This window comes from Bemisia tabaci, chromosome 1 (genome assembly GCF_918797505.1).
Source record: "Bemisia tabaci chromosome 1, PGI_BMITA_v3".
Lineage (NCBI taxonomy): Eukaryota > Metazoa > Arthropoda > Insecta > Hemiptera > Aleyrodidae > Bemisia > Bemisia tabaci.
This window is the reverse complement of record NC_092793.1, coordinates 25,268,492-25,286,751: the sequence shown is the minus strand read 5'-3', so window position 1 is coordinate 25,286,751 and position 18,260 is coordinate 25,268,492. Positions and strand designations below refer to the sequence as shown.

At 38.9% G+C, this 18,260-nt stretch overlaps 1 protein-coding gene across 1 annotated transcript; it reads right to left on the bottom strand.

Moving 5' to 3' along the window:
* Positions 1 to 3,406: 3,406 nt before the first annotated feature.
* On the bottom strand, positions 3,407 to 17,486 carry LOC109041272 (facilitated trehalose transporter Tret1). The gene is made up of 8 exons (XM_019057551.2): positions 17,329 to 17,486; positions 13,960 to 14,059; positions 13,142 to 13,286; positions 10,832 to 11,217; positions 9,248 to 9,446; positions 7,541 to 7,749; positions 5,273 to 5,541; positions 3,407 to 3,984 (listed from the first exon to the last, which is right to left on the bottom strand). The coding sequence occupies exons 2-8, from the start codon at positions 14,050 to 14,052 to the stop codon at positions 3,711 to 3,713; spliced, it is 1,575 nt and encodes a 524-aa protein (XP_018913096.2). The 5' UTR covers positions 14,053 to 14,059; positions 17,329 to 17,486; the 3' UTR covers positions 3,407 to 3,710.
* Between the last annotated feature and the right edge of the window lie 774 nt (positions 17,487 to 18,260).

Below are 18,260 nucleotides of genomic sequence, written 5' to 3'. Positions count from 1 at the left end.
TTGTTCAAGTAAGTAGCCTGGGATTATTTGTCCAATGCTAGAAGCACTTTAGCCAATCATAAAAATAATCCTAGTTTGAAAATTTTGAATTGATTCTCGACATGAAAAGAAAAAAAGAAAAAATAGATAAATAAAATGCAGTTATAAATAACAACGAAGAGATATTTAATGAAGTATAAAAATTAAAATGAAGTGACTGAATTAAAGTAAAAAAATAAAAAATTGCAAGAAATAAAATAAAGTAAGTAACGGTAAAATACAGGGAAAAAATAAAGAATAAATAATCAAAGAAAAATAATATTAAGTAAAGAAAAAACAATAAAGTAAAACATTAAAATTAAGTAAAGAAACAAAGGGAAAAAAATTAAGATAAAGTAAATAAATAAAAAAGAAATAATCAAAGAAAAATTATATTACGTAAAGAAAAAAATAAAGTAAAAAAATTAAAATGAAAGTAACGAAATAAAATAAAGTGAAAAACTGAAATAACGTTAAAAAATAAAATGAAATACAAAAATTAGAAAAATGAATGAACCAATCTAAGTATGTAGATTGAATATCCTGGTTTTCCGTTCAAATCGAAGCTATGTACAGGTTTTTCGGTCAAGATTCTCATCATACTGTATAGCTCAATCGTTAGGGTCTTCGGCTAGGGTTAGATAGGTCCCAGGTTCAATCCCCGCGGTAGGCAAAAAAATTTGATAGTCGGATACGACTACAGCACCTCACAATAAGTACTGTAGTCTCATTTTACTCGATTTCGAAATTTATTTACGCGATTAACCCTTTTCCACCATCCCCTAGCTGCGAACCCCGACATTGCACACCTTTGTAATCAATTTTTTTAGCTGTACGTTTCACAAGAAAATACTCCTCTTTATGGCTAAAAACACAAAATATTAGGTTCTCCTTGCTTTCATGATTGATACACTAAACATCCGGATGGGTCAGTTTACCATCTTTGAAGGTCTATCTCAGCAACTTGTGACGGGACGTTTACGGAGGACGGCGCGCCCGCCCAGCAGTGTTGGTGCGAATTACCATCTTTGTTGTCAACGCCTACCTGATCGCGGTTTGAGGTTTCTAACCATCATATCATTTGTGCTCGTAGCAAAATTGTTCTCAGGGGTCGAATCTGGGAATCCAAGATGGTAAATGTCACCTACTGATCTGGCCATAAGCACGAAAGATTTTTTTCCGTGTACATGACTCACAATAGTATTCAAACGAAAGTCGTTTCCAATAAGGGAACACGTCCGTCAAAATTGAGTGATGTATACTCCGTTTTAATGATGGTCCAATTGCGACATTTTACAATATTGCATTTTCCGAGCTATTAATTCAATAGTCTTTGATATTTACTATTTCAGGAATTGCGGCTGTAAATGATATCACATTCTCATCCGGATTTAAAGGCCTTTTGAGGATGATCTTCGTGAGAAGTTGCACATTTTTTCGTAATTTCAATCATAATTATTTAGAGCTATCAGGCGCGGTATCATTTAGCTAAAAACTGGCCGATTTTTATATTAAGATAAGAGAATCGCGCCTACTGACAACTCCTTTCATACAGTGTCCCATTGAATAAGCAACATTTTCTTCCGAGTGTTATATTCCCTTACTTTTAATTGGACGTATTTCTGCCAAACGGAACTAAGTGCATTATGACGTGAGCCCTGTTATGCATATATTCTTGTGGGTCTCAGGGCTATTGTCTTATTGCACAATAGTTCCGTTTGGCGGCAGAAATACGTCCAATTTATGAACTTTAAAGAAAAAGAAACCTTGAATAGTTTGCAGGTACAAACTGGTTTTTGCCTTTTCCATTCTGACACATTTGGTTTCTGTTTTAATTTCTAGACTATACTTCTAGACGTTCTCTGTAATTTTGTGTGCTTTATTACGAAAGGGTGAAATCTGTGATCAGAATTGATCTAGAGTTTTCCTTTGAAAGATAGAACGTAGAGCAGAGACTTAAAACTAAATTCTGGAGTACGCATTTTTAAGCGCTCAGCGCGATAAGCAGAACTTTTTGATTTCGACTTGGCCTCTAGAGTACTAGTATACTAGTGCTAATTCGTTTAAAATGGTCGCACCAGCTCATCGATGCGTAGGCTTTTTTTTGTGGGGGGGGGGGGGGGTCCAGTTTTAAAATAAATAAAGCTGTGATAACCGTATTTTATGCTTTTAACGTATTGCGCGGGTAGTTTCGATCGTTTGTCTAAAAGAAAATTCCTTAGCGGTAGAGTAATTCTTATCGAAATTGATCGTTGAAGCTGAAACAAGCTTAATAAAACTCGCCTGAGTGAGCTCAACGGTGGCTTGCATTTTCGGGAAACGAAAAAACACGCGTTTACATAGACAATATTGCGCTCCTTTCATAGGTACTTTACTAATGTTGAATATTGTTCCCAAGTTCGGGTGTGTACGGCGTGTAGTATCACAAGCACCTTGCGTCAGTGTCACTCTCATTGGTTTTCGTTGTGTACGGGCGTGTAGTAGCATAAGCACCTTGTGTCAGTGTCACTCTCATTGGTTTTCAGCGGTATATCATATCTGAAGATTAATTTACGTTGACACAACTCATCGCCAGTTAGTGTCTCTCTTCATCTGTGAGTTCCTCTGTGAAAGTTCCATTCCTTGGTTTCCTTGGTAACCTTTGTTTGCTATCAACTGATAATTTATTTCCATTTCCCCGGCCAAGTCGACGCATTTTATACTTCTTTTTTTCATTAAATACGTAGACTAACACCTGAGCGCTTTTCTAATACGATAGTATTAGAACTTTTTTCCCGCTTGTTTTCGACTTGGACATATTTATACTAAAAGGTACTAAGCGCCGACTTCAGTTCCTATTTGACGATTTAAAATCTGGGATTTTGAATTAAATCCATGAAACTAAGCGCCATCGATAAACATTGTGAACATAGGACAAAAAAAAAAAAAGCTTCACAGCAACGGGCCCGCCAATGACGCCACCGGCGCTCTATGCTGCACTGAAAAAAAAAGGAATTGCTAATTCACCGATTTAGGGGTGGAGCAAAATTTGCTTCACTTCGTAAAGCTTTCTTATCCGTGCACGGTGTTGAATCAAGTGAACGACTAGCACGAATTGCTACAACACCGATTTGCTACATCTGCGCGCCTTCATGCAGTTAATCTTGCATCGAGTGGCTTGGAAGTGTAAACTGCATTTTTTGGTATTGGTACTTTGCGAACAGTGAAAAATAGCTCAATAGTTAGGCTAAAATAGCGGAATTTACGGAAAATAGCGGAATTTACGGAAAAATGCGGAATTTACGGAAAAATAGCGTAATTTACGGATAGAATAACTAAAAAGGTAACAGACGTAGCTTTCAGTGTAGCAAAAATCACCTACACGCGTGTGTGTAAGTTAGCTGAAAATTTGTGTAGCGATTTTACCTGCATGGTTTGCACGTTCGTTTTTTTAGCACACCATGCAGTTGAAATACCCGCGTGCACGGCAATTTCAGCAATATTTTTTTTTCAGTGTGCTTATGAGTAGACACTCAAAGGCGCTTAGCTCCTTTTAGCATAAATACGTCCACTTCAGCTATCGATTCTTCTTCACTCAACAGACACTATCCACCAATTTCAGTCAGACGACTCGACCAGTTGATGGTCAAAAGACGCTCTCGTTCCAACTGTCTGGCTCCATCAGAGCCTTTCTGTTGAAAGAAACTCGAGAATCAGGCTTTGGACGCACTGCGAGACGGCATGCTGTATTTCTCCTTCCTGTCGTGGTTTGACGTGAAGTAAGTCTCTATCCTCTCGAGGGTTTTTCCTTCCGTTTCCGGCAAGTTGAAATAGTAGTAGATACACCCGAGGAAACTAAGAACTCCGTACATGTAGAAGAGTCCACTGAGCCCAACCATGCTCTGCATCCATAGGAAACCCTTGGTCAGCAAGAACGCGATGAAGCAGGACCATCCCGTCGAGATACCAGTTGCAATTCCTCTGGCTCTGAGAAGATAAATCATGTAATAATGACACAAGTCCATGCAAAAATCATTACAGTGATACATGCTTTAATGTAAATAGACATCGTCGCTTTACTGGCATGACGCCGTAACTACACTTCCCGATGAACCCCACCGTCCATACGGTCCAATCATTTTCACGGCTCATCGCTCTGTGCCGTTACGCCCTTATGTCAGCCGGCGACGATATGGCAGACTATTTAATCTGTTTCTGGATAGAAGGGCGCAAGTCCGGTAATTTTTAAAAAAGGAAATAGTCGCACTTTTGTCCTTCAAAAGTATTCTTGCACATTATTTGAGATTTTTGTTTCATTTCTTATATTTAATTGGCAACAACATGCAATGCCTCTAAAGTTGTATCTCTCTCTAAGGGTTGTACCTTCATGCTGTACTTAAATAAGGGAAGTGAGTTATAAAGCCTTAAAAACTCTTTTTAAACCCATTTCTTTTCTCTAAAATGCCTCTGTATTCCTTCATTCTCTTGAAAGAAGCGTAGGTTCAAACTTTTGAATCAGCCTGCAAGCATCTTAAAATTGTTTTCACCAAAATAATTATTTCAGATGAGTGCGTTCATAAATATTACATAACGCATTTTCCCGCATTTTTTACCCTGCCCCTACCCCCTTGTAACGTAGGTTCCTATAGTTCAACACGTAAAAACAAAATGGCGTAACGCTCTCCTCGACCCCCTCCCCTCTTAGAGCGTTATGTATGTTTGAACGATACCGGTTTATACATGCGCAACATGGTAGCCGGTATCCGGCATTTTGCGTATACACTCACAAAATCATGGAGTACATGGAGTCGTAATGTAAGTGGGAGAGCTGGCGCCACTTTTAAGCATTTTCCAGGTCCCGAATTCCGAGACTCCTGTGTCACGCCGGACCGCTTTTTCGATACATGATCGATTGTTTTCGATAACGGGTACCCGGCCATCCAGTGTAAACAAAGAAGATAGTAATCACGTATTCCAAACAGCCATTTTGGATCGAACATGTATCGAAAAAGTGACCGAAGCTCGGCGTACACGGGATTCGGAACTCGTCGAGCAGAACGTGGCGTCAGCTCTCCCATCTACATTACGACTCTATGTACTCTATGCATGAAATGTACGTCTGAGTCACCTGCACGGCACGCAAAGTCTGTTTTTTTTATTTTAAAAAAAAATCCTAAGAGCTCTATATCTGTAAGGCCCAAGGTGGCTGAACCAACCAGAAATTGATTCTTCGAAGGTCATACTCTTCCTCGAGGGTACTCTAAATTTGACCTACCGGACGGGGAAGATCTCGCAGACGAGCATCCAGGAGACATTTATGATGCCTAGGAATCCGACGAAATGAACGACAGCCAAGTCAACGATGAGGAGCCATGCGACGACCAGGTTCTCGGTGTGAGTGTAGAATGAGGCGAAGATTCCCAGGCACAGAATCGAGGCAGTAGCAACGAACATACACGAGAGACCCAATTTTCGTTTCCCTGTAAATTGAATTATGAACATAGGCACCACCGAACCGATGAAAGCTACCACTCCAGTCATGATCTATCGAGGAGACAAGAATACAGAGTTATGAATCAAAAGCCTTCTCTAATTCGACTGCATTTTGCAATTTGGAACTATAAATTATGGCTCTCCTGGAAAAACACTTATGTGCACAGGGAAACTAATGGCACATACGTTGTTTTTAAATCGGGCTAGAATTTATAGTTCCAAATTGCAAAATGTAGTCCGATTGGACTACATGTTGAAATGAGGAACTATAATTTCTGGCTCAAATGTAAAAATACTTATTTGTACAGGGAAACTAATGCATTGTTACTAAACTAAGCCAGAAATTGTAGTTCTGAGTTGCAAAATCGATGGTGAAACTGCAAAAAAGCGTATCTTGGTTTTGGTGTTTCAAAATCTCCGCTCCAATTATAATTCTAAAGAGGAGACCGAATCAAGATCGTGGTTGCAATTTGTACAGAATATTTATTACATAGAGATGAAAATGCACCTACGTTTTCAAGAAATGACGTACAGTGGTTTTTTATATGTAAAAAATAAAGTATGACAGGAAGTCTGCAACGCCGCAAATCGATATACACTTTCCTGCAGTTTCACCATCGAAATGTATTCCAATTATTTGATCTTATATTTTTAAATAGGCGAAAGTCCAAGAAAGTAACTTTTTCAGGATAAACAAAAAGTTCTCTAAAGTTCCGAACCCTGGTAAAAATTGGCGATAGGAGCTGCGTTTCAAAATACCATAGGAGTTCTTATAGCCGACTAAAGAAGGCTATTGAAAATCATATAGCTGGCTGTAGAAAGCGGAGCAAACCATATAGCCGGGCTATACGAGGCTATAAAAAAGTATACGGTCGGGCTATAGTTTCTATCACCGGGTTGTACACTTTATCGCCATTGGCTATAAAAGGCTATAAGAAATTGTGCAGAAATTCGTGTGCTTTGGAAATCATTAAGTTTGATACGGAACTACCTTAATATTTACAAAACACACATTATATTTTCCTTTAAAACATATTTTTTTTTCATCAATTAAAATGAGAATAATCCATACAGAGTGTGCAAACATTTCAAAATCATGAGTTGAAAAACGCTGACTCCGCCGAGATTAAATATTGGAGCCTAACACAAAGCGGAGCGGCGACGCACTGGCGCCTACAAACCTAACAGGGATACTACGCCGCAGCGTGCCACGGCGTCTGAAGCAACTATTTCACACCAGAGGTATTGCACAGTATCATGAGAAATTGAAGGCGCTCCATCTTATTAAGAATGACAGGCATCCTTCAAAAGTACGGAGCTTTCCTCGCAAAATAAATCAAGATACTACGGCACAAAAAGAGAGCGGTAGTCCAAAAACTAACTAAGTCCTAGTATCCGTATTTTGTAACGTTTAGCATAAACGTTATCGTCTGGCTGTTGCTGAATCGCCATCGGCTATAAAAGGCTATAAGAAATTGTACAGCCGGCTACAGAAGCTATTGAAAATCTTACAGCCGGCTTTAGGTCTATGGTATTTTGGAACACAGATTCTACTGCCAATTTTTACCAGGGGGGGAGGAAGTAAGCCCTATTTCTAGGGTCATAGCAAGGAAGGAGGAAATTCCCGAAGTCAGGAAAAAAGTTGTAAGTTAACACTCATTTTGAACAGGTGTCTAGGAGGGAAAAGTAATTTTGAAATGGACCTCCGCCCTTCCGCCTCCGTTTTTTTCCTCTGCGCTTTAGGATAAAAAGGCGAAAGCCCATTGTTTCTAATGTGGTACAACATGACCCTAATGAAAGCTGTGTACCTGAAAAGTGCATTAGTCCAGGCCTTCTACTTTTTCTCCTCTGATAGGAGACCAACATTGCTGTAAAAAAAATTTCGAAACAATTTAGACTTTCGCTCTTTTAAAATGTTGGATTTAATTAAAAACAAATTAAGGAATCTATACGGACATGATATGCTCTCCACTTTGCCATGAAAGGTCACTGCGAAAACAAGTTCAGTCTTATGAACCGTATATAAGTGCCTATAGGTGCATGAACTCACCAAAATCCACTTGCGGTCGACAGGGAACCAGAAATTCTCCAGAATCCCGATCATGTAGGATCTGAAAGGGATGAGACACGCACATTGCGCCCAGAAGAAAGAGAACATTACAAATTTTAGAGGCATGTACAGCTTCGGATTTGTGATCTCCTTGTATCGAGTTTTCAGCCAACCATCGGAATCTTCCTCTACGTGCTTGCTTGTGTTGTCTAGAAAGCAAAAATAAAAGGAATAAAAACTTTAAATCGTAAGGTCCATTTAAAATAAACAGTCAAAAGAGACGTATATTGACCATAGCTCTGCTTCAGTTTATTGTGTTTTATTTGAAATCTAAATTTTTTATCAAAACTGAGTGTTAATATCCATTATAGACCGATTAAGTGGCTATATCGCACCATTCGATAAATAGCCGTCACAGTTTGCATCTTCCAAACAATTATCTTAAAAAGCGCGGCAGATATTAAAACGGCTCATTAGTTCTCGGTGAAACAATCGAGTGCATCGAATATCGACGGTGAAACTACCAAACCACGTATCTCGGTTTGCGACGTCGTAGACTTCCTGTCATACTTTATTTTTTAATTGAAAAACTACTTAACATCCAGTCTTGAAAATTTCTGTGATTTTTCCTCTTTGTGCGGAGAAAATTCCGTGAAAATTTCAAGGAATGATATTGATTTGGTCTACTTCAAAAAAATAAAATGTGAGCGTAGATTTTTAAACACCGCAAACGAGATACGTGGTTTGGTAGTTTCACCGTCGATATGGAAATGACGTACCTCATCATAAATCAGTCGATCGTAAAATAAAGCAGCTTTTAAAAAAAGGATTAGTCCTTCCACCGTAATCGTTTTACAATCGTAGCATCACAGACAATTGGACGTATTTGTGCCAAACAGAACTATGTGCACTAAGATATGAGCCCTGAGACCCATAAGAATATATGCATAAATAGGGCTCACGTCGTAATGCACATTGTTCCGTTCGGCAGAAATACGTCCAATTACACCGAATCCCACTTGTAGAACAGGTTCAATTCCGAGCCGCGTTAACAGATCATCAGATTATTTTTATATTGGCGCCGATGTGACGTTACACAAAACCAAGACATATTCGTCTCTATTCAAACAACCATTGAAGTATAACACTTCTCGAGTAAATAATCTACAAATTTAGCGTTTGTACGAGTCTTATCTCTTCTCACCATAAAATTATACTGCCTGCAAAATAATCAAATGTAGCGGGTGCGAAGCACTCGATGAGGCTGTACTCGTCATGTTGTTATTTTTGAATTATCGGTGGTAGAGACTATATCTAATCTAAATTAAAATGTTTCATTGAACAGTTCTCACTTCACGCATAACGATACCGCGCGCATGAGAAAACAGAATGATAGCTTTAAATAAATTCATTTTGCTGTTTTGACGCCTAATATAAGTAATGAGTAAATAAATTGCTACAGGCCGTTAATTAGACATATTAAATAGGCACTAGAAACAGGAACAAGTTGTTTGGAGTTTCTGTGCCTCCTAATTCCTATAGATTTAAGTTATTCCTAAATACATAGTTCTTTTTAACTGGTAAAAGTCTTTCAGTTTATTGTCAGTTTATCTCCTACAGATAATGAAGTCTAACACACTTTGTGCTTTGTCCTAAAATCAGCTGGTAGCGATGCTATGAAAAAGTGCGTGTAAAAGTCTGCCTTACTTTTATTGTCGAGTGGAGCTTTTTCCTCTGGATTTCCTTGAGAGTTGCCCAATGCATACGACATCTTCGTGTATCTCACCAACTCGTCAAACTCATTTTGGACTTGATGAGGTTTAGCAAAACCCCTCAGCCAGGCCAGCGACTTTTGAGCGTCCTTCATGCGCCCTTTCGTGATCAGCCATACTGGCGATTCTGGGATCTGTGAATAATTAGAAGTATCCTTTTAAAACCGGTTCATTTTTCAAAGTCTTTTTTTTCACTTTTCAGGACTGTCCTCGATTTTATTCAAATATAAATCCTCCCTCCCCCAATTTTTACTTTTAAGATTCTATTTCATAAAAATTTGAGTCTATGATGTAAGAAAAAATACATTTCTTACTCTTTTTCTCTATCACTACAGCGCATTTTAAGTATTAGCCTCCATAACAATGCCCCGTCACTGCATCCTATCCTGTATCTTGGACTTTGAATACTCGTAGGTCTTCCTCAACATCTTCCATCCATCTGAGTCGAGGCCTTCTTCTTTTTATACTCAGCGATAGCTATACTTTCAATACTTTTTATTACTCTATATATATATATCCTCTATGTATCCTCTATATATTACTTGCAAGGCATTACTAAAATTCATACAAGGGTGAACGAAAAGTTTCCGATCTCCCGTTCAACTTTGCAACGTATTAATACGAAACTTTGAGTGTGCTTAGGTCAAAGAGAGCTACTTTTCAGCACATCCAAAATTGCGGGGGGGGGGGGGCGCTTCCTGAAATGCTGGATTTGCCAAAAAGTAGCTCTCATTGACCCAGAGACATACCCAAAATTTCGTTTTGATGAGTGAATGCGTTCATAAATTAGACGGAGGGTCGGGAACTTTTCGCTCATTCTGTACATTAAAGCAGTTCTCATAAAGTGCTGTCTGGCGCTCTGCGATATACCTAGCCACCAAAGTCCCTATTCTTCCTAGCCCTTTAGGGAGCTGAAAATTCCTCATTTATTGCAAAACCACATGTCGGCATCTTTTGACTGGGCGTCCCCTTCGTCTCCTATCAGGAGGAAAGGAACCCAACTGAGTATCTTTTTTGGCAGCTTTTCTTCTGTCACCCCGCTACCCTGCCCTAAATAGAGTACCTATAAACGGGAGAGTATTGCCATCTCTGTGCCCCTCTCTGATCGGTTCATCAGTTTTAGGCTATCATAGAGCTCCAAAGTTCGCCGAATGTAAACTAACCCGACCTAGAGGAAAAAGTATTATCGGCTAAGAAATTACACTCAAAAGTTAATTTTCAGCAAAAATTTCCATCAAAGCTCGATCAAAATTCAATTCAGAAGTTGAATATGAACAAATTTCTATCATCTCCAAAATCACGTCTAGAACTTTGTAGAACTTTGTCGCCATCTTGTTTGTTTACATTGGGCCAAACTAGGAGCGGAGGGGCTGGAGATTGTTTACATTGGGCCAACTTTGGGGCTCCATGATAGCCGACCAATCACAGAGCGGCACTCTTTTTCTGTAGTAAAAGGATGGAGATGACAGTAATCTAGCCCTATAATACCGAACATAAAATCCTGGATATCGAGCCTTACCGTGAAGAAGAGGACGAAGGAGAAGACCGGGACGAAGGAGCTGACGAGGGTGGAGGTGCGCCAGTCGAGCGAGGAGCCGATAGCGAGTTCAATGAGGACGCCGAGGTTGCAGGCTGCCGTGGTCATGGTGGTGAAGATACTCCTGAGCCGGGGCTCGCTGGTCTCACCGAGGTAAGCGGCGATGGGAGCCTCGCAGAAGCCCATGCCCAGACCCATCGTCAGAGTGGCCACGTAGAGCCCCCGCACGGAGGTGGCGCAGTAGAGCAGGACCCAGCCGCCGATGAACGGAATGTTGACCAGCATCATGCCGCCCTTCCGCCCGAACCGCTCCGACAGGAACCCCGAGATCAGCGAACCGATCGGGTGGCAGATGTACAGCGTGCTGCCTGGGAAAACACTTCTCAGTACACCGTTCAAAATCAAAGAGTGAACTCCGGTGCTGGATTATGTCGTTGGCAATTAGTCAAATCAGGGATTTTTTATCAAATGCCTGCAGCCTGATTGTTGAAATTCTGTATTTGTCGGTCGACATGGGTGACAAAGATGACAAAAGGCGGAGGACGATTGGTTTGCTATGTCGTATCGCTGCTTCATCGTGTCTTTGTCGGGTGGAATGGACGACATACTTTCGGAAACTTAAGAGGTGCCGTTAGCTTGTCGTGAGTTCAACCCGACATAGGCACGACAAAGCAGCGATAAGACATAGCTGACCAATCACGCTCCGCCTTTTAACCTATGTCATTTATGTATGTCGACCCGACAAACACAAAATTTCAACAATCAGGCTGCTGCGCAGATAGTCAAACCCTGGTAAAAATTGGCATTAGGATTTATGTTCCGAAATACTATAGACCGACAGCCGGCTGTAAGATTTCCTATGGCTTTTATAGCCGGCTGTACAATTTCTTACAGCCTTTTATAACCGATGACGATAAAGCTACAGCCAGGGGATAAACTGCATAAACCGGCGATAGGCACTACAACCGGCTGCATAATTTTTAATCGCTTCGTATAGCCCGGCTGTATGATTTTTTTTGCTTTCCACAGTCAGATATTTGATTTTCTATCGCCTTCTTTAGCCGGCTATGAGAATTCCTAAGTATGGTATTTTGAAACGCAGCTCCTTTTGCCAATTTTTACCAGGGAATTTTGATAGTTCAAGAAATTTTGCAAAAAAGTTCTCATAAAATCTGCGAACTCTCCTTGTTCCATCCTTTTCAAATGCTCGTCGTATATTCATACGTCAAAATTGTGAAAATTCTTTATCTTATCGTATGCTGTAAATTTCAGAATTAATGCTAGCTTTGGAGCTAAAAACCGTTTGAAATACTAGATATATTATTATGCACATTTTTGCAGAGATTTCTTTCTGACCTGAGCAATGAATTATTTTCTATAAAATTAGCAAAATAATCAGAATGTTAAGCTAAGTCAGAATATTCGACTATTTGCTTAGGCATTTGACAAAATGTCTGACTTTATCATTTGCTATGTGACCTTCATATCGCCTAAAACCTAAAAACTCTGGACATGAATGCGGAGTGAAATCAGCACCATAAAAGCGTATGACACTCCCCCAAAAAAGTGGATTCCGCTCCTCCTTAGAGTAAGTCACATTCTAAGGAGAGTTCCGCTTTGCATTCATATCACTCGGGGTTTTTGGGCTCTAGCAGAGGCGGGTCCAGTAATTTGGCAACACCGGGTTTCCTCCATTTAAACGTATGCTAAATAATCGATCTCTGTCGGAGCACTTGGCCCCTCCAAGGTTCGATACATTTCCATAGGTTTAAATGGAGAGAAGGCAATGTTGCCAATTTGCTAGATCCGCCAATGGGCTCTAGGACTCCGGCATTGAATTTCACTCCAACATTTTTAACAGTGAACTCTGCTGTGCTAAGGAGAATCGCTGTTTGAGCCCCCACATGTTTCCAAATTTTCTCGGGCAAATCACGGACTCTAGGAAAAATTCCTCGACATTTCTCTCTCAATTTTTCATAGAATTATTTCGCTCGTAATTTAATCTAAAGTGCATGAAAATGTTAAGGAAAAATGTTCATGACTTTTCTTAGGGAGGAATTTTTTTTAGAGAAACTTGGCAATATTTGAATGTTCTTGCGACGTTTTTCTATAGCACGACAGCAATTACCTCTATGAGGTGAATTTATATTACAATTCAACAAACATCAACGTACCCAAATAGCACAGTGCAACGCGAACATTGAAATGATTTTGCAATTTAATGCAATTAAAAGTGAATTTAATTTTAAACTATACTCATATCTTACTAGTATTTGTTTACAAAAGCATTACCGATCCAAGAAGCGTCGGCATCATCCAAGTACATGGCATCATTGATCACAGCTTTGTTGTGAAGCGCTCCCAGAACAATCGTCGGCATCACGAACTGCATCCCCAGTGATATCAAGAAAATACATTGCACGCATGTTGCATAGAACTGAAACATAAACCTTTAATTTAACTCTACGCTTTTAAAGGAATTCTTTTTTCCCCCTCTCACCTATGCTGTCGTAATTCAGAATAAATTACGCTACATTTTATTGAAAATTCATATCGATGGCCAAATTTCAAAACCATGTTTCTTCCTTTACGACGCTGCAGACTTCCTATCATACTTCATTTTTCTTCGGAAAACTGGTTAATGTAATCGCTTGAAATCTTCCTTGACTTTTCTTCTCTGTCAGAGGACTATCCTACGTGTAAATTTCAAACTATAATGTTGGCATGATTCATAAAAAAAAAATGAAATAGGAGTGGGAATTTTGAAACACCGCAAAGGAGATACGTGGTTTCGCTTTTTGGCCACCGATACAGGAAGAAGAGTGTCTCGATCGCAGAGTTTCAAAACTTCCTTTGGATTGATGTACCTAATCGGTATCAGTCTACAACTACATCAGACATCGTCCAGTTTCCTTTCATGTTTTATTTTTTTTTTATTAAAAAACCAAGTGACACTGAAACTTGAAATTTTAAGAGTATAATCTTTATAATCGGAGGTAAATTCACAAACATACCAAAGGCCGAAAGGGTCTGGGCAACTACTAACTATACATCACATGATTTTCATGTTCACATAACAGGCTAAATAGAGTTGGGAACAAGGTACATACCTGAGATAGAGTTGACTTGCGTCTATCAATCTCGTCACCTGGGTAACCGAGGAACGATTTTTCAACCGGGTGACGTTTCCCGTTCCCGCTCATCCTGGAGCTGGAAAATCAAAATTTTCCACGTATTAGAGAATTAAAAATCTGCCTCAGAACACCAACATTTCAATTTTTGGAAAGAGGGTAAACATTCACCATTCGGAGACATCTCGTTCAACAAACTGATACGAACATTAACCGATAATTTCTTGTATTATCACAAAACTAACGTTCCATATTTGTTTAAAACTCAAAGATTGGTTCTTATCTTTGAATGGATTCGGTCAATCGATACTTTTAAAAAGATAGATTCAATTCACGCAGGCATAATCAAATCGAAAAGTACTTTGCGGCCTCGTATAAGTTTGAACTTTGCAAAATTGCGACTAGAGGGATCTCGAGATCTACGAAAGGGACGTTGTTCGTTCACGAGATCATTTGAACCATATTGCCAGATTGATATAGATTTTTTTAAAATTTAAAGTGGACTTGTGGAGGCAATACGAACAATTTTATAGTCAAGAATCATCAAAATTCCCACTAAAACACTCGATTTTAAAATATTTGTTTGTTATTAAGGTGTTGATATGAAAAATTTAACCATGAAATCGTTTACAATAGCCCTAGAACCACGGCCGCAGTGCGTGTCACAAATCGTTATTCATGGCTTTTTACTCGCAAGATTCATCTACAAATCGTAACTTCAGAGTTGTTGAGAAACAATGTCTTCATCAATTTTCCCATCAAGATGCCCATAACTATAAGATAAACTAAACTATATTTTAAGTTCGAAAGTTTTTATGGATGGAAAATCTTAAATCTATTAATCAGTATAACCAGGTATTGCGGCGCAGTGGCAACACGCTGAGTTAAAATCTGTGCAGCCATTTTGAGATGTTACATTGCTACATTGAGGACATTGTTTTCAAAATCATTGGCAACACTGAAATAAATTATCCCGGCTTTTGCCTTCTAAGAGGCAGGAGTTAAATTGGTCCAATTCCGGTCACGCTACCAATACTATTCAATTTGAATCCATTTGTGTCGTCAACTGGACTGTGCGTAAGTCTAAGAAGTCTGTTGGATGCGACTGTCTTTTTCAAGTTTTGAAGAAAGAAGAGCAGATCAGAATATAATTACAACGCATTCCTCTCTGTGATTTTGTAATCCAGTTTCCATTCTAAGTAAAAATTGCTTCTTTTGAACCATATTCGACCTTGCTTGAAATTTCAAGTATTCATTTAATCTATAGTCAATGGGCGTCTTTCCAATTTTTCACTATAATGCAAGCCAGTAGATATGCTGCCATGTTATTACTTCCAATCGGAATCCCAACTTGATTTGATAATTTTAAATTTGAAAATTTGACGACTTGTCCATGCTATTATTTTACGAAAGTTAATCCTAGTGGCTAATTAAGCACGTATGAAGTGGCATCTGGTATTGCGAGAAAACCAGACATGTTTTTTGCGGTCAATTTTTCAACCAAGGGAGTTCATTCCCACTCAAATGACTCAAAATCTTCCTTAAAAAATTCATTTTCTTTACAATTTTCTCGAACCTGTGACTTTGGGGCCTTATAAAGAAATATGTGACCGCAGGTTCTCCTCTCTCGTCATGAAATTTTTTTCGCAGTACGTTTTTGGTTCGGGTCAATATAATGACAGCTCTTTACCGAACAAAATCAAGAGTGGTATCAAAATTTGTTCAAAATTTAAATTTGAGTGTGTCGGAGGCAATGAAATTAGGTCACATCATCATTGGAACCACAATGCCGCCTGCCGCCTCTCAGTTCCAGGGAGCTGTTCCAAGAATGGATTACTTCTAACAACCTGATGACTCCATTGAAAATGTATATCCCGTGTTGTAAAAGTTAATCTCTACTTCAAAATTGAAAAGTGGTACATTTGTAAAGTGATCATTGACATTAATGCAATGTTGCAATATTTCAAAGCAAAATTTTGGATTCAGGAAATTATTAAAGCACTTATTCCTGAATGAAGTAAAAGGGAAGGAGGCTCGTAGAAAAAAAAAAAAAATATTTGAATATTCGTAATTAATCGTGAAAAATTCATCGTATTTTAAAAAAATTGTATTTTAAAAAATTGACCAGTTGGTCGCAAAATGGAACCCAGAGATTACAGTGGTTGATCCCTCGGTACAGCTTGTAAATTCTGATTATTACAATTTTTTTTCTGAAAGTAACGCAATAAATAAAACCCACATGGTTATTATGTGATTCAGTTGACATCTTATATTGTTCTAGGGTGTGCAAAGTAAAACTTTTTAAAATTTTGGGGTTCTCTCGGAACATACAAAATTGCAGTGTTGCGATACAATTGACGCCGTTTTAGGTAAACGGCGCAGTTCATTTTACGGGTAATAAAGAAAATACTATGAAATACTGGTAATGTAAGGGTCCAAATTAGTCACGTGTACGTAACAATGCTACAAAGTTGAAAGAATTGAATTTATAGTTTTTTATATTTTAATTCTCATGAAAAAATATCTCTGAAACTTCTTGAAAAAGGCGGCGGCGGGAGAGGTGTCGGCTGTACGTTACATTATTCATGCAGATAATCTCCAGATGGCGTTGCAAGAAGAAAAAAGCTTTAAAAAAAGGAAAGGTCAATTGATTTATATAACTACGGCTAAGGTAGAAAAATGCGTAACTCTACTGCAAAGCAACAAAATCTCTGCCCATGACTCAACTTTTTATGAGTAAATCAACCTCAAATATATCTTTCAAATTCTTCTTAAAACTTTTGAATAAGATATCGTCCTTTAATGACCATAAGGTATGTTTCGGTAATTTTTCGACCCCATCTTCCCCTGCTCCCTACGCCTTCCCCTTGCTATGTCTCCCCCCTCCCCCCAAATAACCCTCTACATGAAACCGTATTTGGCAAGCAGATGTTATGACCTTCCTTCCACCCCTCTGTAATACGTAGCTTCAACTTATTCCATATGGATGGCCCCTAAGTGAAGAAACCTCACAGAAAATTTCAAGGTAAATTGGCGATAGGTTTCTTTTTAAAGAAATCAATCTTGAGAGGATTACTACCGCGGTTTTGGAGTTACGCATTATTAGACTTATGCCATCGATTTTAAAAAGAATTTTACAAAGCATTGAACTCTTGACCAGAGTTCCATTGCTGCAGGTTCGTCAAAGGATCTCTATTCATAAAAGGAATGTCGACTAAACGCGTACGGATACTGGAGCACAGGATGAGTTGTGCGTTTGTCCTCATATAATTATCGAAAGAAAAAAATCCCTCCACAGGAACATTCAAAGAAAAGTGAAATGAATGTGTTCAATGAAGGCAAAGTTACCTGTGAACATCAGCGCAGCGGTCCACGTGAGGGTGGAAGCGTTCGTCAGGACTGAGAGGAGTTGGTCGGTGATGACAGCTGAGCAATCATCCGCGACGTAAGGCTAAGTCAAGTGGCTATACAATTTGATAACATACATCCAAGACAATGGCACCGAATTTTTTTCGCTCTACTCGAATCTCGCAAACACGAGTTATCTACAGGAATGATGGGTACTCGAGATTAAGCGGCTATTAAACTAATTGCATTGGAGCACTCTGCATGTTGACTCTGACTCCCGGAAGCATGAAGGAACCATCCGAATGCAAACTTGCAAATATGGCAATTAATCATGTATCTTCCGGCTCCGAGGGAGTCGCCAGTTTCTGATTACTGAGTGTAAGCTCAAATTGTCATACGTGTATGAAACTATTAATAGATAGTTCATGTGAAAAAGAGAGAGGGAGACAATAGAAAAAAAATCTGTCACATGAATCGCGGTGCACACTTCATTATATCAACCGTGAGCACCGTGACCAATAGGTTCACCGAACCTAGCATCTAGTCTACATAATCGTGCTCTCAAATGTTTCAAAGTGAAGGAAAAGTTTTGCTGCGTGCAACCGAACTTTAGAGGGGGTTTGGATACCTTAACGTATGACTGGAATAATTTCTCTCCTAAAAGTAAAATTTAATAGCTTCTAATTTAAACAAATATCCGATTATGCTCTTCATAGATATTCAATAAAACCTAAGCACAGTCATGTGAATAAAAATTGTCAAGTTTTTTTTTGGAAATCAAGTTTGAGGAGCAGGACTGTACCGACGTTAAGGTGCAGTCGAGAAAAGATGGTTTGGATTTGAAATAATTTCTGCAATAAACATAATTTTCAACCCTTATTTTTAAAAACATGTGCACGTTTTTTAAAGTCTGAATTTAGATTAAATAATTA

Excerpts from the sequence above, each read along its gene's own strand:
- LOC109041272 (XM_019057551.2), bottom strand. The coding sequence starts at position 14,052 with ATGAGCGGGAACGGGAAACGTCACCCGGTTGAAAAATCGTTCCTCGGT. Across the intron at positions 7,750-9,247 it reads AGCTCCACTCGACAATAAAA|ACAACACAAGCAAGCACGTA; the intron begins GTAAGGCAGACT and ends TTTGCTTTCTAG. Across the intron at positions 5,542-7,540 it reads TCGACCGCAAGTGGATTTTG|ATCATGACTGGAGTGGTAGC; the intron begins GTGAGTTCATGC and ends TCTCCTCGATAG.